Source organism: Lutra lutra, chromosome 1 (genome assembly GCF_902655055.1).
Source record: "Lutra lutra chromosome 1, mLutLut1.2, whole genome shotgun sequence".
Lineage (NCBI taxonomy): Eukaryota > Metazoa > Chordata > Mammalia > Carnivora > Mustelidae > Lutra > Lutra lutra.
In genome coordinates, this window is record NC_062278.1 from 61871362 (window position 1) to 61893185 (window position 21824).

At 42.6% G+C, this 21824-nt stretch overlaps 1 protein-coding gene across 11 annotated transcripts in view; it reads right to left on the reverse strand.

The window, feature by feature from the left end:
• Positions 1-21824, reverse strand: part of ZBTB20 (zinc finger and BTB domain containing 20) — an 814654-nt gene that overhangs the window by 47313 nt on the left and 745517 nt on the right. For 9 of the 11 annotated variants that reach the window (XM_047725341.1, XM_047725317.1, XM_047725348.1 and 6 more), the window contains 2 exons: positions 18462-18625; positions 17904-18091 (listed from right to left, as the gene is read on the reverse strand). In XM_047725341.1, the coding sequence (XP_047581297.1) occupies positions 17904-18091; positions 18462-18472 (199 nt within the window). In that variant the 5' untranslated portion in view covers positions 18473-18625. The remainder of the gene's footprint in view (positions 1-17903; positions 18092-18461; positions 18626-21824) is intronic. The other 2 variants (XM_047725382.1, XM_047725389.1) reach the window with 1 other exon arrangement.

The following is a 21824-nucleotide window of genomic DNA, read 5'->3' on the forward strand; positions in this document are numbered from 1 at the left end:
ATTATTCTACTAAGGAATAAGATATTTAATTTTTATTGTATTCTTATATGTCCTTTCATATAATATTTTTATATTATTTACGTGTCATAAGAGCAAGGATATTAAGCTGTTAAGAGAGTCTTCTCTAGCTATAGGTAACATTTTAATGATCTCATCTTACTTCACTGGTTTGGTCTTATTTTCTCACTTTCCCAAATAAAATCTCTGCACCAATGTAAGAAGTCGGACATTTTGCCATCCTTTGCATGTATTGCATTTGTTCTTAATTCTCTTCTTCTGCTGAATTTGTCCCGAGTACTGAAATAATTGTGCTTTCCCTACTTACTAAACCTTATGTACCACTGAAAATCCTATTCAAAGTTCTTCTTTCTCTGTGGAGCCTTTGATTGCTGGAGTCCATCCTGAGTTCTCTCTTTCCTTAGTGCCAACCGGTTGGTGAGGTAAGAGAGTGAAACATTAATGTCTGTTTTGGTCTCCCCCAGCCCCCACTAAATGAGTAAACTTTCCTAACAATAAGGCAATTAAGAAAGGCTAAGCTCCTACACAGTTCTGGGCTCCCTTGCCTCAGGAAGTTGTGGCCTCAGAGTCCCAAATCAGAAGTTAAGCCTTCGAGACAAAGCCCTAAGACAGAGGGCTTTGTTTTTAGAATCTAGGCCCTCTAAGGACAATTAAGCTAGGCCCTTTCTAGGGTGAAGAGAGTGGGGCTTGTGCTTTGGAGTTACACTGAGGTGGCCCGACTCCCAGCTTTCCTCAGGCTAGTTCTTTACCTTGCTATAACTACAGCTACAACTGCAAAATTACTGGACCCTTCACACTGCCCAACACGTTTCCTTACATCGAGGAGGTCCCAACTGAGTATTTGTCAGGGCAGGTCTCCGCTGAACTTCCCAAACATGCTGCCAGTGTAGCTGGGAACTTCCGGTGGCACCTTTTCTCTGAGGTATGTCTGTATGTGATAGTCCTGGGGGGTCTTTCTGTCTCTGCAGTTTTGTGTGATGCTCTTCCCCCTCTCTTTTACTATCTACTACCTCTCCTCAAGGAATAGCCATAGTTCTATTTTCAGCATGAATTTAAGGTCTAAGGCATTTGGTTTTTCAGGTGTTCACTAAGTTTCTCACATTCTGTGCCCATTCACTTATGGTTTCTGATACAGGCCTTAGTGTCCCCACTCCTGGATTCCATTTCTGCCCAAGAGGCAGCTCATTAGGTCTTCCTGTCCTCTGAGGAGTCAGTGGAGCTCAAAGCAGAGCCAATACCTTCAACCCAGAGTATGAAGAGACAACCAAGCTCTGAAGGGATATAAAAATGATCAGGCCAAACCCCCACCGCTCTTAGCTTCCCTAAGTTAAACTGCTTGCTCACACATATTACAGAGATATCTATCAATAAGCTTTGATAACTGGGTATTATTTTTGCATCAACAGTGTCGGAGGGAGATTGTTTAGAATATTTTCACTTGGTGGCCACTGGGTGTCCTCATTTACAAAGTAAATAAGTAAATATATGCTTTTTATTGTAGGTCACCAGAGGGGATAAAAGACACTGTGTTTCTCTTTGGCCTTTCACATAATGGATAGAAATTTATTACTGAATTTAGAGCCAGGTCAGATATTGGTAGTTTATAAATGCTCAGGTAAAATTGGTAAGGTTTATAACCAAAGTAACTTGCAGGTTCTAGACAGAATTTGCAAGGCCATTTCCTCAACAGAGGGGACTGTGATCCAGCTATTAGAACGAGCTCTTATTTGTTTGAAAATTGGCATGGGATTTTGAGTACCTGCGTGGAGAGCCTGGAGAGAGGAGCAGAGAAGGTCTTAATTTATTCTTTAAAAGAAAAGAGAACACTAAATATCTCCATGGGATATTTGTTAGATTCTGTTTTTATCTCAACTTCTCTGAAAACCAATTAAAAATAATAATGAGAAAGATAAAATATGTCCTTTTCCTGGAAACCTACAATAATGAGGAAAAACAGTACATTGAACAGGGTCACATAATGATTAGGAATCATTTCAAATTTAAAGACAAAGATTTAAATTATTTCTTTGTCAGCCAGTTATCCCACCTGTAAAATGAAGATGCTTTTGCTTCACTGGGATGTGGTAGGGGAAATAAAACAAAATATGGAGGCATGTAGGGTTCCTAGGAAAAGAAACTATACCTGATAAATTTCAGGGCAGTACTAATATTCTAACTGTCCTTGAGTGACAGTCGTGTGTCTCGTCCCTGATGGCAGAAGGCAGCAAATCAAGGCTAGAGCACATGTAGCCAACAAATGTTTACTGACTCAACCACTCTAAGGCACCAGAGTGACCCTGTTGGGACATCACTTTGTGCTCTGTAAAGGGATTTGTGCATGCCTAGGATTGTCAATGCTTCTAAACTTCTAGTACATATATCCCTGATTAGATTCTTTCCCTGCAAGGCCAAAAGGATTTCCATCTCCCTACCCTGTAAATTTCTTGAGATACAGACATTACTGCTAAACATGTAACAATACTTGCCTTCCGCTGTTGGACGTAATCCACTAGCTAACCTTTTTCAAAAGTACAGTGAACTCTGCTGCAATCATTTTCTCCTCAAGTGTATAGCCTCAGCTTAATTATTATTCTCTGGCATGTCATTTTAGTATATAAATCATCCGTGCGATTCTGTGCCATCACCAACAATTTATACAGATAAGATCAGGGAGACTAGGAAGCCTTGTGAGCTCTTCACTGCCTTTCAGAGGTGTTCTCTGGTCTTATTGGCTTTGCTTTATAGCTTTTTTCTGTTTTTAAAAGACCACCCGCCCATCCCTCTCATACAGCTATCTGTAACTCTCCATCAACCGTTTAAACGCTCAACAATGCACAATAGCCAGACTACTTGCACCCCGAGATTCTACTAAAGGATCACAATGGACGCAGAGTGTATGAAGAAGTATCTCATTTCTTCTAAAGATTCTTAAATTCCTGGGATTTCTAGCATTTTCCAACTCTTTAATTAGTAGATTCATTTTTGAACTACTGTAACCCCAAAGACATATATCTGCAGAGCCCTCCTGATCTGTAGTGTTTTCCCCTACGCCTTTACTCCTTTCAGTTTCCCCAGTTTGCTCCTTTAATTTCACTTTCAAAACTTCTTGAGGCTCAGTGGCTGAACACCACACAGCTCGGGTTTTATCTGATGTACCGGCGCCTGGTGTGGTCTAAGGCTCACCGGTGTTTTGTTCTTGAAGTATAAGACTGAAGTTCTGAAACCTAGACTCCAACACAAAGGAAATCATTAGCGCGTTTTAAATGTTGCTTTCTCTTCCCTCCTGGCCCCCTCCTACTCACCCCAGTGCTTCCTTAGTCCAATGCACTGGCCACAGATGGCAACCATATTCCAAAGCTGAGTATATACAAAATCGTGCCATGGAGAACAGAGTGGCTTCAAAGTTAGCTTTCTTTGGTGGAGACTCTAGAGGAGTGAACTCATCTCTCATTCATTTAATCCTCTATTCATTCAGCCAGGAGTCTGTTTTCCTGCACATTCTTCTAGTGTCCAGCCAGTTGAGGGAGGATGGGTGGGAAGAACTCTCTTGAGGGCCCTTCTAGCAGGAGGGCACTGGGATTCTAAGCCAAGCTCTTGTTTCCCTGGGCCAGCTCTGCCTGCTGTTGATCAAATCACGCCAGTCCCATGAGAGGAGCTGGGGAGCACTGCGTGGGGTGTAGATTTCCCAAGAATGGCCTCCTTGCTCGACTGACAGCACACGCTGTGTCCCCTAGACAAGGATTAGGCCAGGGGAAAAAGGTGAAACAAGGAGGAGGGTGTGGGGTCACAGAAAACTCTGCAGGATGGTACGGTAATGGGAGATGGGAGTGGGAAAAACCTTTCCTTTTTCTTGTTTCAAGGTTTGCTGGAGCTTTCGCCTAATCATCTGTTTGAGCATCTTGAAAATAAGTATCTATTTTCATGATATCTATCAAAAACAGGCACCAGATTATACTACAAACTTGACCTTAACCCTGCCATATTGTTACTAGAATCAAAACATGTAGCAGCCTACATCCAACAGAAAACCATTCTGTTTTCCCAGCATAAAAACCAGAGGGTATCTACGATGCACTTTGTTTTGTAGGTCTGCTGAAGGGAAAAAAAACCAGTAAGAAATCCGTACTTACACTTTCACCCATGGGCAGAACGCTCAAAAACTGCCCTTCCTTTCGCTCCGCTCTTCCCCACCACGTTCATTCATTCAACAATTATTTGCTGAGAACCTGCTCCGGCCAAGCACTCTGCTAGCAGCTAAGGATCCAGCAGCGAACAAGAGAGGATTTCTGCCCTCACCAGTTCTTCGCTTGGTCCAAATAAGCATTTAATAATTTAACTTGCAGCATGTTATTCGAGGAAGAGGGATGATTTGTCTTACCTACAATTTCTTCTGAATCTTTCTCAAACATATTTCTTGAAGCTCCAGTCTCCTTTAACTAAGATGTTCTGTCGTGACTCCCTCTTTTTCTATTGTTATCTTTGTTCATTTCTTGGCTACAATGTTGAGAGTTCAGATCACAATTGCTAACTGTTTTCTTTTCCTTTTTCTTTTGGTGGGACTGCAACCTTGAGGGATTGTTACTTTTCAAGCTACACATATATTTTCTCTGTAAATATTGTACCATCTAATTGGTGTCTTTGGATCCTGCTGATTAGGCATCAACATACAACTTAAAGAATACTGCATACGAGATACAGAAATCACAACTCAGTACGTCATTGTTTTAAAGCTCTGACTTGGGGCTTATAGAGACTTCATACAGTCTAGTTTAGCATTTGATCTGCAACTCTTACTAAGAGACTTACAGCTCATATTCCACACCCACATGTCCCTGGAATGCTATACTCAAAATGCTCTGGAGTAGCAAATGTCCAAAATGATCTCCATTACCAAAAACTATGTGGGCACCAGAGAGAAAGGAAGGGCTTACTTGGTGTAAGGAGTCAGCAAGTCTTACTGAATTTCTTAAGAATATTTATATTTTTTTCAACTCCTGAAAACTGCTTCGGAACGGAAGAAGGTGAGTGAGCTGGGCGATTCAGAGCAATCTTTCTCTGCAGCGAAACACATTTACTCTTCTAACTTTGCCTCTATTTCCAATTATTTCCAAATACTCTGAAGCCATCAGGCAGACTGTTTTTTGGAAGGATGAAAGGTGTGTCTCTTTGGGGTAAGAAGGTCTCTTTGGAGAAGGGCCCTGGGATGTGGCAGCACAGAGTCTGCCCATTCTCAGGACCTGTTCTTTTGGCCCTTTCAGCTGTCATTGCCAGGAGATGACTCTGTGGAAGGAGGATACACAGTACAGCCAGGTCCAGCTTCTACGAAAACGTATCCTGAGCTAAGACAGCGCACAGATCCCTTCCCTATAATTCGAAAATCTCTCATTGACTGGAATGCACTTGAGGACAAGAAGGAATTTAATAGGTCAATACCATCTTACTGATGCATCATATAACTAATACTCTAAACCTTCCCTATACTAAGAAGAAAAAAGTCAGAAAGGTTTTTTTTTAACTTGTTTGAGCTACAGTTTCCTTATCTCTAAAATGGAACATTTTGTAAAAATGATAGTACTTGACACACAGTGGGTGCTTAGTAAATATTAGTCCTCTACCAATTTTAGGACAAAAACCAAACCAAGACAAATGAGGGAGTGAAGGAAGGCAAAAAGGTAATGGAGAGGCTTCTCAGTCTACCTGCGCCTGAATCCGAGAAAGGGTAAGGAGGGGGGCACTGGCTTTTTCTTGAAGTGAGGAGGGTTCCTGTCCCATGTACTCTCCTACAGATCCGGGCCTCCTTTTAGTCACTCTCGGGGCGGGGGTGGGGGGGGCTGGAGGGTGGGGAGGATGTGGGCTCTGCTACTGTGACATACATCATTTGTGTTGCATCAATTTTAGTACATATTTACTTAATAATTTAAAACATTTAAACCAGAGCTAATGCTCAGAATCACTGAGTGTTGGCTGTCCTTCTGGTGCTGTTTTAGGAGCTTTCCATATAGCGTTCCATCTCATCTTTATAATAAACCCCAGGAGACAGATACTATTTGCATTCTCATTATGCACAAGAGAAAATGGAAATATAGGGAGGTTAGGTAAAGACACGTAAAATGCATTCACAGGCTGAAGTTCACATTAAAAAGCACACATATGTAGACTGTGGGGGTGAGAACACATTTTCTCAGCAACACATGGTCCAAATCTATTCCATGATCAGAGATTGAAGAAGTAGCTTTAGAAGTCTGTTATTATACTTGCCTCTGCCCGCAGGCATTTTGAAGGGACTTGAAAGAGCTTTAGGAACCAGTCCACATTTGGATGCTCACATCGGACTTGCTTCTGAGTTTACTTTTGGGGGTCAGGTTTGAGCATGCAGATTCTGTTTGGGATATACCATGGGGGAAGTGGCTCTCTCCTTCTTTTTGTCCTCTGACCCCAGCCTAAAGAAAGCTACACCCTGTCCCATAAAAATACCCACATAGGCAAGCACACATGTGAGTGTATCTTCTTAGGAGGTTCACAGACTCTGAGAGGGAGGTCTGGTCATGGTACCATAATACCAAGCCTCTAGGCCAACATTTCCTCTTCTAGAGGAGTCCTTCTGGAGGGAGAGGGTAGCCTCTGCATGAACCCTCTGCCTGGATCACTGCCCAAGGACAGTGCCCAGGTCTGCTTGGAGTGTCTCTCAGCATGTTAACCCATGATTAATGTCTACTTCAGAAGCCCAGGATCCAACCACTCCTCCAGGACACTTAGGTCAGGAATAAAATGGAATAAATCAGATTTCTGGGGGTTTTCTTAAAATTGGGGGGAAAAATCCTAACCATCCCTTCCTGCATGTGGAGACCTATAATATTTCCCCGAGGAAAGGCTATGCATCCTTTTCCCTGGAGTTAACAGCTGATGGTTGAAGTTCAGAATTTGCATGTGTATTTTCTATGAGACATGGAATTATGCTCTGTAGCTCAAGTGAATATATATCTTTCTTCTACTGTCTCCTTTATATCTAAGTACCCGGTCAAGGCAAAGAGACAATAAGTGATTTTGCAGAAAAGAAAATGATTACCAAAAAATTAACGACAAAGTTAATTTCACTTCTTGCAATTATTCATGTGGTGTTCTTCATGCCATGCCAGGCACTCTTAAAAATCATGTATGCCTGGTTGAATACTGATGAGATTTTGGTATGAAACCAGAACCATGGACATAGTTAAAAGCACTGAAGATGGGACGCCTGGGTGGCTCAGTTGGTTAAGCAGCTGCCTTCGGCTCAGGTCATGATCCCAGCGTCCTGGGATCGAGTCCCACATCGGGCTCCTTGCTCATCAGGGAGCCTGCTTCTCCCTCTGCCTCTGCCTGCCATTCTGTCTGCCTGTGCTTGCTCTCTCTCCCTCTCTCTCTCTCTGACAAATAAATAAATAAAATCTTTAAAAAAAAAAAAAGCACTGAAGACAAATGAGTGGGAAGAACTCTTTTTTGGAGTTGGACAGTAAAGGGGAAACTCAAAGTCCATTTTGGCACTAACTATGAATTCATTCTTCCTTGTGAAATGACAAAGACTCATATTCACAGTTATTCCATGTGGTTGTTTACATAATTCCTAGTAGTGATAAAATAATTTTCTTATTTGTTTAGAAGTAATTTAATAGCAGAGGAAAGTAGCATTTGATTTAGAAGGTTCCAGAACACGAAGTAGAAGTAATTGCAGATACTGTGTGTCCATGGGAGAGTGGCCTTAAGGGATGTCTTCAGCCATCAAAGAGAACAATACAGACCAAATAAAAAGTTTTAAAAAACTTCCACAAAATAGTGAACTTGAGGATGTCCTGTGACAATGAAGAATTACATGAGAACAACACATAAGTCTGTTGTTAGTAATACAGAGCTACTTGAATTGAACCTATCATAAAAGAATTTCTCAGAATGTGATATTTTCAAAAAGATTACTCTTTAAGAGAACTTGTTTTAAAATTCTGGGGGAAAATTTTAGGGCTCAAAGTATATGGTACCTGTCCTCTGGCTAATGCTTAGAGATTACTAAGGATGAGTGAATATTTGTGAAGCCATCTGAAGAAGACACAAACAATTCTTACAGAGCATTCATTCTTATTAGCTAAAAGGAAGAGAAAGCCATGCTGGAAAGGAGTAGAGAAAGAACTAATATAATCACTGATTAGTTGGGCTTGGGTAGTGACTTCACATTTCTTTTTCACATATTTATCATTTCAATTGCTGTGTACACGGAAGATCTAATTCTCTCTCACCTCACCTATTTAATTGCAGAGTCTCCCTTAACACTGGTTTTTATTCTTTAGTCTATAAATAGGCTTGAGACTCTCACATCATAAAAATATTCCCTACCCTGCTTTTGTATTACCTGTTCATTATTTCTTTGTAAAGTATTAAACCTCTTGAAAAAGTAGTGCCGAGCTGTTGGCTTCCTCATTCATCTTCTCTTTGCTCTCGAACCCCCTTTTATGGTGTTTTTGTGATGCAGCTGGCTCTGCTGTCTTTACAGCCACCAGGAAGCCACCAATCCTTGGTGTCTGCAGCACCCAGCACTGCTGACCCTTCTCCCCAAGGGGCCTTCAGGATTATTCTGCTGTTCCTCCTGTTTCTCAGACCTTCTTTTCTTCTCCTCCTTTGCTCGTTCCTCATTCTCTTTCTTACCACTCCCTGCAAGTATTCTATTTTCTCTTTTTTCTCCCCACAAAGTCTTCTTTGAACTTACTCCCATATTCATGGCATCAGGTTTGGCCCCTTGGTGAAAGCATTCACTGGCCATAATTTCAAATCTTCCTGCTGTGCTCCACGACCTATTTGTGACTTTATGTTAATTGTCTCCATTGGGTCTACCCCTGGTGTCTCATTCTCAGTGTCATTTAAAACTGAACTGTATTCGGGACGCCTGGGTGGCTTAGTTGGTTAAGCAGCTGCCTTCAGCTCAGGTCATGATCCCAGCGTCCTGGGATCGAGTCCCACATCGGGCTCCTTGCTTGGCAGGGAGCCTGCTTCTCCCTCTGCCTCTGCCTCTGCCTGCCACTGTCTACCTGTGCTCACTCTCGCTCCTCTCTGACAAATAAATGAATAAAATCTTAAAAAAAAAAAAACAAAAACTGAACTGTATTCTACATTTCCTGTCGTCTCCTCTTTCTGACATCTTGGAGTTAGCTCCTTTGATCTTCTCTAACTAACTAACTAACACTCAATCAGTTGTTAAAGCTGTCCACCGTCATCCATAAAGTCTGTTGAACCTGGTTCATCACTAGCCCCCTTCCAGTCACCCAAAGTCTGAACTACTGACAAAGCTTCCCAGGCTCTCTCCTACCCCAACCACCCCTTCCCACATCCATGCATGTTCCACACCCTCGCTGCTAAATTAGAGCTTCTTGCAGCAAAGTCTTGAGCATGGCTGCTCCTACTTAAAACCCACCCATAGCTTTACACCAAAATGAAGACTCCTTATCCCTTACGTTCATGCCTTATTTCGAAAGAAATTCTATTCATTTTTCAAGAGAGCTCAAATGGAACCTTTCCTGATAAACTGAACTGGATATTACTATAAACTTTATGAACTTTCTAACTTCTATCTCAGATAATGGTGATTTGAGGACATGCACTAAGTTTTAAGATTCTTGGTGACAAGGTCTGGTTGTCTCTACCTTTGTATGCCTATAGAAGTCCGTGTAGGGCCAGGCACATAAGATATACCTTACACACTCTTGCCAAGTGAATGAATCAATCCTCTGGTGAATCCAGGTGTATAGGACGTATCTTTAACCACTCTGCAAGGTAGCTGTTTGTGAAGGTACCTGATCTTCTCTATGAGATTCCAAATCTCTGTACATAGGGCTCTAGTTTATAAAATCGCATCCTACACAATACGTAGTCCTGGTCCTCCACACTGAAAGCATTCAGTAAATTGGTAGATGAATAGTCTTGATTCTCATCCTGTTCAGAAAAACATTAAGTTCTCCTGGGTAGCAGGCAGCATAGTATGGTGGGAGAAGGGGGGGGTTCTGTTTTTGGGCTCTTTGACTTACTACGTGGAAACCTCTTGGTAGGACATTTGCCTTCTGTGGGCCTGTTTCCTCATCTGAATAATAGTGGATTTAGATCACCTTCCATCTCTTCCAGTGCTGATAAAAAGGACTCACTGGTACACATTCTGAGACAGAACAAAGGATACAGAGGCAGGAGAAAAGCGAAAAGTGCTTATTCAGCTGAGTGTCAACGGGGGGTTGAGCTGACTGTGGTACTACTTGATGTGAGGTGATTGGTGGAAGGATTTGACTTGAAATTTCTTAAAGCAAGGAATTCCCAGAGTCTTCATGCACACTCTCAACTGATCCTAAATGCTCCCTCTCTGAGGGCAATTTTTGTTTTTTAAGTCAGGATGTGAGAATCCCTGACAGATACGGAGGAACACTAATTTTATATAATGAAACTTGCCACGCGTGGAGAAAGCACATATGAAACTGTCAACAGCTCCTGCAGATAAGAATTAAAGATGTATTCTCTCAAGATATGGGATGGCAAGATGAAGACCAGGGCCCTGAAAACCAGCAGTAAGTCTTAACAATTATATGTAGACAATTATAGGCACCTCCATGCAATATTTGGGAGAGCAACATGGCATGGAGTAGCTTGAAGCAGTGGGTCACGAGACCAGATTTGCCAAGGGACCTGGGAGGATTTCAAAAGAGGACAGATTGCTAGAACTGGGGAAACCGCAAGTCAGTGACAGAGTTCTAGCGTGACACTTACAGGTGACTCCGCGGCTCCGAGAATGACTCTTTATCAATAAGAAAAGTTATTTTGAAATCTGTTCATCAATAAATTATTACTAGGTTCCTCAATACTTTCTTACATCTACTGACTGAATGAAAGAGGGCACTTTTGCTTATTAGAAAATAAGTGGGTATCTTGCTTTATTTTTTAATTGGGAAGGAAATGTCTCTAGAAAGGATAGGCAATTCAGCCCAGTTGAATTTTAATGACAGGCAATATTACCCAAATATAAAGTGCCCCATGGGTTTATATTAAAATGAGGTGAAACCTAAGAAGGTCTGAGTATTGTAACTGAACTGCTCCATTTTCTGAAAACATCCTGCTTTTTTTTTGTTGTTGTTGTTGTTTCTGTGGCTTTGCTTCCATTCATCTGCCTGGAATGCCACTCCCTTCCTCTTTTACCTTACACATACCTGCTCTTTCATGACCCAGGTCTAATGTCCCCTTCCCACCTCCTCAGGAACACGTTAATACTGTATTTGTACATCTCCCTTCATAGGTTTCTAGTTTTAGCCAGGCATTTGGGAACACTGAGCTCCTAAAGTAGGGGGACGGTATCGTTAGTGTCTTCACCCCAGGGCTCACTGAGGACTTGGCATAGAAGCAGGGGCTCAGTAGCATTTGATGAACGACTAGAAGAAGGAATGCATGCATAAATGAGAAACGGGACTATTAGAAATTATTGCATGAAGGGAGCACGGAAGACATCCAGTAAAATTAGCAGTGTAGGGACAGAACGAGTTGTGATAAAAGGATGGAGAATTTTATAAAAAGAGGTAGACTGTGACATGAAACTTCAGGAAGACTGTTAACAATAAATGTGTCCCCAGACATGCTAAGTAGTGGCTCTGGGAACTTGGGCCAATAAAGACATTAACTGGCCTTCTGATGCATGAGGGCTGGACTAAGAACTGAAACCTCTAAATAAGAGGGCGTCAAAGATAACAAAAGTAATTCCAAAGAGATTATGTATCAATTAACTCAGAGGCAGAAAGGTGACTGTTTATAAGGGGCGAGACTGTCTTTAAAGGAATGAATCCACACTTAATAGGTAAGAGGTCTACCTGGCTAACGACACTGCAGAAAGATAGTTGAAACTGTTAGCTATGAAGAGGTAAATATGTCATTCTTTATAGGAAGTAGAATAAAGAGGGATGCGGGGCACTCTGGGGACAATGAGAACACTCAGTTATACCAAAGATGTTCTATTTACTGTTAAACCGATGTGGAATCTAGTAGAAAATTAATAGCAAAGCCATAGGATAATAGCTCTCTGTGGTTGCTCATCCCAGCCCATTCTGATTATGTTTCTTCTGCAAATTAGTGTGACCCCAAAATGTTTTCAGGATTGTCCAACTTGTCCTAAATTCCATAAATAAACTCTTTCAGAGGATGCTGTTTTTTGCCATGTCTCTATTACGGTTCTTCACAGATGGACCATTTTTGTCCTTTCAAAGCCTAAGAATAACTCTCGGTTATCAAGACATACCCAAACCCAGTTCAGCTGCTCCTGTGGGATTCCAGTGAGTTTAGACACATCTGCTGAGACACACGCATTTGAATCCAAATGAAGCTTTTGTTTGATTATACGTTTTGAACATTTTCGGAGGTTTTCTGGGGGCCAAAACGTTTTTCATTTTTTGGCACTCCAAACAGAGATCTTCGGTTATAAACACTGCCTTCTGAGCACCTCCAGCAGAAATCCCATCTTCGCGTGTGAACAGGTGCCTCGGGAAGTTTTTGGAAGGTTTTACACTGCATCGGCTTTCTGATTGGAAACTTTGGGAACGCACAGTCAAGTTTGCCAAGGAGACCTTCAAACTTGCTTGAGCAGTTTTCACTCACACCGACATACGTTCACACATGCAGACAGCCCAAGTGAAAGCAAATCAGAGCCCTGCAAAACTGCAGTATCTTTCTTAAAGGTTAAATACCATACGCAAGCAAACTGAACAAAAAGGAGCGCGTGACAGGAGAGAGAACGAACTAATAGCAAGAGCGGAGGCGCAAATCGTTCAGGAGCGAGCGTGCCCCCCTTAAAGCGCTACTGGGGAGTTGAGGCGACACACCGTCTCAGTAAAACGCTGCCTTACCCAGCTTCCCGTGCGCGCCCAAGCGTTTGTGATTTTAGACACTTGTACCTTCAGCGTCTCGCTACCCACTCCTTTTACTCACAAACTTGTTCAGACGTTTATTTTGAAACACGTCCTTCTCCGACACAAACGGGCCAATCAGATTCAAATCCAGGAAGAGACAACACTACGCTCTAAATCGGGCTCTGCCGCGAACCCCATGTTTTGCCTGATTCCCAGCACCGTTTCTTTTCCAGTTTGGATATAAACCGAAAAGTGGAGACAGAGTAAAATAACTTCTTAAGCCCGAAGCCTGCAAAATTATTACAGCGTAAACTCACCCCCCGCCCCCCGCATCGGGCATGCCCGGAATTCAGGGGGGAAATCTGCTTTCAAGTTGTTCCTATAGTCCTGGACCAGATGCTCTAAGGTGGCCAAAAACCTTTGTCTACACCCACTTAGCAGATTTCTGGCTCTTTATCAGGGACTAAGGGGTTTATTTGCAGAAATGAATCATTTCCTTCAAAATATCCTTTACCCTATTTACATGCTTGCATATTCCTTCCATTTTGTTTTCCCCCTACAGCTTTACTAAGGGAATTAATTATCTCGAAGAACAGGAACATACAGTAAGTACATCTGAAATACAGGATGAGACACAGTATGTCATCTATTAGGCCTGGCTAAGACCAGCAGCTGATGCTAAATGGGAAGGAACATGCACCAAATGTTTTTTAATCACAAAGTTAGTAATTAATTGCTCTTTAAAATACATTTTATGCTTCTTTCTGTCTGTGTACATGAAATGCACATTTATTACATGCCAAAAATTACAACATTATGGTTTAAATGTGACTGGCACGGAAGTCCGGAAATCAGAGTTAATGTTCCCACGGCAACTTTAATTCTGTCCGTGTGCACATGTAGGGCCATAACAGGCTTCCGCTCCAGGATAATATGTATAGATGGTCTGGGGAGGGAAGCTAAAGACCCATATCCTCAACTGTAGTTACAGGAGAGAGACAAAGGGTAAAATCCATGCTCCTGTCCACATACGTGGAGACCAAACAATGTCCCCACGCCTGGTGTTGTGTAATCAGGAAAGAAAGAATCTGCTATGGTGTGGGCACTCAAGGGGACAGTTTCTGTTGCTGTGGGAACCTGAACTTTGCATTTCCTGACTTTGGGGTAATTAAAATGTCAGCCTTAATGTGGCATTAATGGAGTTGGCCATAAAAAATCCTCTTTGTTTTGTTCTCTTAAAAAAAAAAATTGCTTAGAAGTTCAAACTGAACCAAGTGTACTAAAAATTTTAATCTCGGGCACTTGGCTTGGTGATGGGAGTTCGGGGAGGGGCGGGAAGAAGCGAAGGGCTGGGAGGGGGAAGACCACTGAAGGTGGAAGGTCAGAGAGGGAAAAAAGGGCCCGCAGTCTCTTCAGACAGTGCTCAGCCCCAGCAGAGTCATGCTACCTACGGAGCTAAAGTTAAACCCACCCACACAACAGTTTGGTAATGTGTAAAGGTTAAATTAAAAATAAAAACTGTTAATGCATAAGTGCCTCTTGGCAAGGACGCAAAAGATGAGACAGCCTGCTGAGGCCAGCACGAAACACCGGAAGGTAAGTCACCAGGGACATCAGCTTCCCACCAACGACATCAGAATAGGTGGGTCTAGGGCCAAAAGTCGGGAGCACTGCCATGGCGGGGAGAATCACTTCTCCCTTCAGCGGGGCCTTATCTGGGGGAAAACAAAGTGGAAGAAGCACGCGAGTCGTCGCTCTGGTCGAGTCTGTCGCGTGTACACGACAGTGACGTGCCACAGCTTGGCAGTTGTCAAGCTAGGGACGCCTTCATCTGCTCTGCTGACTTGGGTTGGGCCTGTTCACGCGTTTGAGCAGAGAGAGCTTGGCTCAGCTCTTCCTCAGCCTGTTCCTCAGCGGGGAACCAGTCTGTCAAACACCTAGGGCTTTTGTACTCTCTACCTTCCGCAACTCATCCCAATGCCGTGAGTTCTCATCACCGGAGTCCATTACCACCAGGTTTTTAGAAAAGGTGAAGAGGCCACAAGCAAGGAGGTCATGGGGGAATGTTGCTAAGAGGTCACTGTCAGTGGACGTGCCGCGGAGATATTAACCTCACCATCTCACAAGGGAAGCTTTTCTCAACCCTAGTCCTTCTTGGTTTGGATATTACTGGGATCTTTTGCAAAATTTGAAGTCGCTGGGCAGGTTAAGTAGCCAGCTGAAATCTTAGGGGTCAGACTTGTCTAAAACATGGGCCTGCATCCTTCAGATGCGACAACACTACGTCTTACCCACTCTCACTGGTTCATAGGCAGAGCTGACTCTTGTGGGGATGCTGATCGACTGTGTTTTAGAACTCAGTCACCAATATGATGGTTGCACATTTTCAAGAATGCCATTTATGGGCTTGGAACAGAGGATTCAGGCTGCTCACAGGGAGAGCAAATCCATAAACATTCCTCAGTATCTGAATGAGTTAACTACCGAGAGCAAGTCATTCATTGACAGAAGTGTCAATTTTCTCAGTTTTCTCATCTGTAAATTGGGAAGAATTATAATGACTGACAGGAAATGGGCATTAGAGCATGACTAAGAATAATTTTGCTAAACACATAACAAATAAAAAGGTGCTATAAAAATTCAGGCACTTGTGAAAGCTTGGAACACCACACACTGGTGGAATGTTTCTGAAGTTAAAGAGACTAACAAGTCAAGGGCACTATTTTTAAATGCCCCAAATCTGTTAGTTCTAAATAGGAACAGAATATTTTACCTTAAAGAAATTAGGCTTTTAAATTAATCTATGGTAAGAATGACATTTGAAAGTTAAAAAAAAAAAATCTTCTTGAATGCAAGAAGAGCATCCAAAAAATTTAACAGCTTAAAATAAACCTCTTTCCTGTCTTCTCTCAAGCAATCTCCAAATGGACAGATTTCTGTGAATCTTTCCTAAAAACAATTTTCTTCTAAGTGTAGGCTCAAATCAGGACAAACTACGATCCAAATAGATTTGGAGAAAAGCATAATCGATTTCAACAAGAGGTTAGGACAGAGAGGATGTCCACATCTTAATGGTAAAATCGGAATGACTTTCTACGCGGCTGGAGATTAGGTGTCTCCTCCCTCTCTGTTTTCCTTCCAACAGCTTTCAGATACCTCACTGAAAGCTCCAGCCTCCTGGCTCCCTCTGGGTCACTTCTGAGCTGTACGGCAACTATCACGCTCCTACAGTTTCTTGCTCGTATTCCAGGCGAATGCCAAGACCTGGCTGGAGGATGCTTATGGTAAAGTACAATCAGTGAAGCCCGGTGCCTTCTCTATTCAGCAAAACAGTCATTTTGCTGCAACAGGGGGTTTCTGGGCCAAGGCCATTCTATGTAATCTTCCCCATAAGGTATGGCAGAAAGCCAGGCGATGAAGGTGCACGTGCAGGAGCTCCAGGCCCTTCTCCGCAGGAACCGGCCACCTTCCTGGTAGGTAGGGGCAGTGCACACATGCCTACGGGCACTGTGCCATGCTATTTTCCAATTCTTCCTGTAATTACTATTAGGCTGGAGACTGCCAGGCAAGAAGGGCCAAGGATGTTACTATTATGATGGGTCCACAGAACACAGTCCTTGCTTCTGATCCCCAGGGTTGTTTAAAGAAGCAGCAACTTAGTGCAAATCACAGAGGCTCTAGAGAGTTGGATCCCGTTCTTTCTCGTTTCGTTTTCTAGAGATAGCTGGAGCAGGGTTTCAGCCCAGCCACCAAGAATAACAAGCTCCTTTCACCCCAACATCAACCCCTGGGTTTTGTCCCTTTACCTATGACACTAGGATGATGAAGTAAGTAGGGAATGGAATCTTCCAGACACGGGCACATCTTGCCCTCTTTGCAGAGTTTTACATTTGTTTTGTCAGAAAAATAACAACAGGAGATTTAGACTCTCGTTTCCTAATTAATAATGCTTGTGTTCATGGACAGGATAAATGCAGTCCTTTTTTGAAAACAAGACTGTCTTGGTCTTATTTTTCCTCCTAAAGAAGGACATGCCAGCTCTTTGCCTGTTACTAGACATCCTGTGTGGAGGGCAGTTCAGAATACTTGTTGGGTACCTTAAGACCAAAAGGAATATTTTTTTCAGATCGGACCCCAAAATTATTCCATTCTTTTCCATTGTCACCACACATGTTCCTTTCTCTTTGAAGTATTGGGTTACACTTCAAAGAGAGAAAAGCTCCAAAACATGATTTATCAACTTTCTTAAAATAGAATTTGAAGAAGTGACTCCCAGATTGGTAGGAAGACAGCAAAAATAAACAGCAATGGAGTGATTTCAATGGCGACGATCTCATTAAGCTGCCCATTTCCAAATTTAGCCCGTAGGCAGTTTTTTTAATTAAAAAATATTTTTAACCTGAATTCTTATTGGCTACGTGAAGTCTGGGTGGATTCTGAATTCTTGGAAGCCATTCTCTTTTCTTCTGTAAATTTATGCTATCCTTTAACCACTTCAAAATAAATTAAAAACTGGAAGGACGGAAATTCAGCCAAGCCAAATGAGACTCCAATAATTAATGCAAAGCTGACTTGTATTATGTAATTTCAAAATGGATGTTTCCTGTGTCTACTGGCTTTTCGAGGTCCATATTTGGTGGTTCAGTTTAGTCATGGTGGAAGTGCTGTTATTCAGATCGCGGGGACAAAAGAATAATTAGAAAACAATAACCCAACTTTTTTTTTTTTTTTTTTTTTGAGTGAATGTTTTGAAAGAAAATGTGGTTCATGTAATGAATCAGCCTTTCGAGGCCAAGTGGCCCGGCACCTGGTTTTAAAACACACTCTGGCTTTGAAAACAGCGACGTTGGCTGAATCAAGATGGAGGCAAGTTCCCTTCGGCTACTCTACAAGACCACACGGAAACGGCTCATTCGGAACACAAGAAAAAGCCAGAACCCAGGGGAGAAGCACGCTCCCAGCGCCGCGAAGACACCATCACCTTACTGGTGTACTCACAATCAGATGACCCGGTGTGAGCGTGAGAGTTTGTCAGTGAATGTGTTGAGTGGATGAGGGCTGGGTCTGGAGACAAAACAGCTTCAAAGTTCAGGCAGGGAAGGCCCGGCTTGGCGCTGGATCCACCCGGCTGAGTAATCTCATTCTCCTCAGATGCCTTCTGGTTTTCAGCTGTCTTGGGTTTCTTCCTGAAAATAAACAAAGGGCCCTTTGAAGGAACTGACTGCATATTTGGGAAAAGGCATTTTTAGAATCTGTTAAAGATAACTTGATTTTTTTTTTCTGAGGGGGGATGGGAGGGAGTCCAGTATGTCCCTTGTTTTAAAACAAGCTGATTCTTGTTTTTTTCCCTCCAGTAATGGCCTAACTGGGAACACATGAAAGCATATGGGCCAAGCAAACAGCACCACATTTGGACTCTGTTGGCTGCATAAAAAGACCCTGTCCCAGAACTTTAGACAGATTGAGCTACGTATGGCTGACATTATCCAAGAAAGCATCCTTTTTTCCCCCTTAAGAGTTTTAACATGGTCTGGAAAAATACTAGTGGAGGTTTACCGTTCTAGCATTTGTCAGGAAGCTTAGAGACAGGACCCGTGGAGTAATGGGAGGAGCACTGGACTGGGAGTCAGGAGACTTGAGCTATGGTACTAGCTGTGCCTCTAACTTGCTGTGTGGCCTTGGGCACCTCACTTCACCTCTCTGGGCTTCAGTTTCCTCATCTGTAAAATAAAGGGCTTGGATTAGAAGGCCTTAAAGGTTCCTTCCAGCTTGAAGCTTCTATTCATGGAACACATTATGAAACATTCAACTTGCTCGCTGTTGTTACATTTTACTTTAGATGAACACATACCTTCCAATCACAATCTAAGTTTGCAGGCTGTATAGATGAGAGAGCAGTGATGGAGGTTTTTGTTAAAGGAGCAAATGAAAAGTGAAAAGATGAGCTTAGCTTCTAGCAGGTAGAGCAGTTAAGGTATCACACGGAGATCCTCTATTCCAAATCTTTACTCATCCAAAGCTGAAGATTCTCTTTGTTTGTTGATTTAGGACATGACTCTGGAGTATGGGAGTGTGACTGTGTGTTTGGGGTGGGAGGAAGAGACGGGTGAAGGGAACTAGAGAGTAATTATTGCCCACTGCTGCTTGGAATTCAGAATAGGAAACAGAAGAGCTCAGGTATGGGTCGGCTCTGGTGTCCTCCCACTCTGGGATGATAAAACGGACATAAACACAGAACTACTTAGCTTACACTGCATGTACCCTAGGTCCTAGCCAAACTGGGTTATTAGTCATACCCTGAACATGCCCTCCAATTTCCTTAGCTCTGTGCCTCCTTCTATCATTATGTGGATGGTGACCAGAGGAATTATTTTATTTTATTTTTTGGTGGAAGACTATGCGTGCAACAGAATTTGTTTTAAGTAGCTTTGTTTCCATGTTTTTCTTGTTTCTATAAGCCTGGCAATGGACTTGTCATACAGAGTATTTTGTATCGGAATTTGTGGTACGGGGTAGTTAAATCTGCCCTCGCAGAATATGGTGCTGTGATTAGCATGCTGTGTTTCTGGTCCAACAGGTTGTGAAATCAAATCTGCTTTTTCAGAGGGCAGGAGGCAGAGATGGCATGGTAAAGATGAAGAGAGAGGGGGAAGCTTTCAGACACATTTTTCAGTATGGAGTAGGCCAATATAAGAGAAGCAACAAATTGCAATGCTTTACCAACTGTTTGTTGGTTGGGTGACTATGGAACCGACCCCCAAGTCTTGAGTGTGTACAGGGACAGGGTCAGGGACCTGTCTACAAGGCCCTGGATTATATACCAGACTAAAGTCTACAAAGCTCGGGTGCCTGGGTGGCTCAGTGGGTTAAAGCCTCTGCCTTGGGCTCAGGTCATGGTCCCAGAGTCCTGGGATCGAGGCCCGTATCGGGCTCTCTGCTCAGCGGGGAGCCTGCTTCCTCCTCTCTCTGACTGCCTCTCTGCCTACTTGTGATCTATCTCTCTGTCAAATAAATAAATAAAATCTTAAAAAAAAAAAATAAAGTCTCCAAAGCTCAACTGCTTTTTATCCTTGGAAATCAGTGCCCCCCCAGGCCCCTCCTTATTTCCATCACTGTCGTCTATCACCCGCTTTGTCATCAGGGTGGAAACCACAGGTGAGCAACAGCTTTCCCTGTCTTAAAACCGATTCATCAAGTCCTGACAATTCTGTTTCCTTCATATTTTTTCACATCCGTTTTTCCTTTCCATTTTCACCACTATCACCTTAACAGTTTTATTTAGACTGTTGTTTATTTACTGGCTCTCTATCCTCCTTGACCCCTTTGAGAAAACCAAGTTAGCCCAGTACCCCAAATGAGTTCTATATGTGCTCTAGCTAAGTGTTGGCCACACAGGACTCTCAAAGTTTGTGAAAATTCTCAGAACGTCTTGGGGTATCTACATCCTTGGCTCTCCATCTTTGTTCAAGTTAGTTCCCTTGCTTTGAATGTCCATTTTACAACTCTGTGGAAATCATATTTACCCTTCTTGCTATTAAAGGTTGTCTCCATCTTGTAACCGTCTTGATTTACCTCTACCAGATAGTAGGTCTCTCTCTCTCTGAAACTGAACTCTGTTCCACCTTTCTCTGAAATTCCCCACCCCCCACCAAATTTACTTCTCCCTATTTTACCTGCTAAATTGTTTCAATGATAGTTATTTATGTGGTGATACCTCTCATGAGACTGTAAATTCTCTGAGAGAAAATGTCTTGGTTATTTTTTATTCCCTGCGTTCATCCTTTCTTTCCTTCCTCCTTCCCTCCCACCATTCATCTATTCACATATTTATCTTAAAACATCATGCACCTCTAGTGTGCTGGCATAGGTTAGGAAATGCAGCAAGCCTGGTTGCTTTCCTCCCCGAATTTGTTCTCTAGTGAGGACTGTTAAGCAGAGTGGCTTCAACAAAGCTGTCATTCAACATTCGTTTGTTGATGGAGTGAAGTGGGATTGAAATAAAGGTGTATTTAGAGAATAGTCATCATCTAAATCCCAATTACGTTTTTCTATTCTTTTGTTTTGTTTTTATTTGAGAGAGAGAGAGAGAGAGAGAGAGCACAAAGGGAGAGTGAGAGGGAGACGCAGACTCCCCGCTGAGCGGGGAGCCCAATGTGGGACTGGATCCCAGGACCTGAGCTGAAGGCAGACGCTTAACCATCTGAGCTATCCAGGCGCCCCAAGAGTAGGACCATTTTGCTCAACAAAACTGGACTGGTCCTCATGAGTCCGTTAAATATCAGGATGAAGTACTAATGGTAGATATGACTTAACAGAAAAACTATTTCTTTCTCTCTCTCTCTTTCCCTTTTTTTTTTTTTTTAACATTTATTTCTGATGCTTATAGACAAGGCCTCAGTTAGTCTGGGATTTGTGTTTCAGGAAATTGAAAAAGCTCTCTTTCAGACATGAGTACATGGCCAAACAACCAGCATTACTCTTTTAACACTGCAAAAATGGTACTATTCTTTATATAAACGCCCTTGCTTCCTTCCCTAGATTTGATCCTGCTTCCTACCTGGCATCTTACACCACACCCTTCTCCTGGTGGTCCCAAGGATCACCTATGACAATACAGATGCACTGGAAGCCACCCCCACAAAATGGAAATATTGAAAATCAACCTTCCAGCTCACCCCCTCATTTGCTTATCCTGATACCACTGGGCTTTTCCCAACTACACAGATGACACAGAGCCACTGACTGTCCTTAGAAGCAATCATTTCCCATCTCACCCTCTCCGATAGTTCTGTAGGACTCCTTTTTCTGGTGCTGAGAAACACAGAAACACAGCCCCAGTCTGTCTAGACGTGCACAGGTGCTGTTATGCTGACCCCGTTTTTGCAGTTCATAGTTTATTAAGGAGAAAAGAGCAAGGCC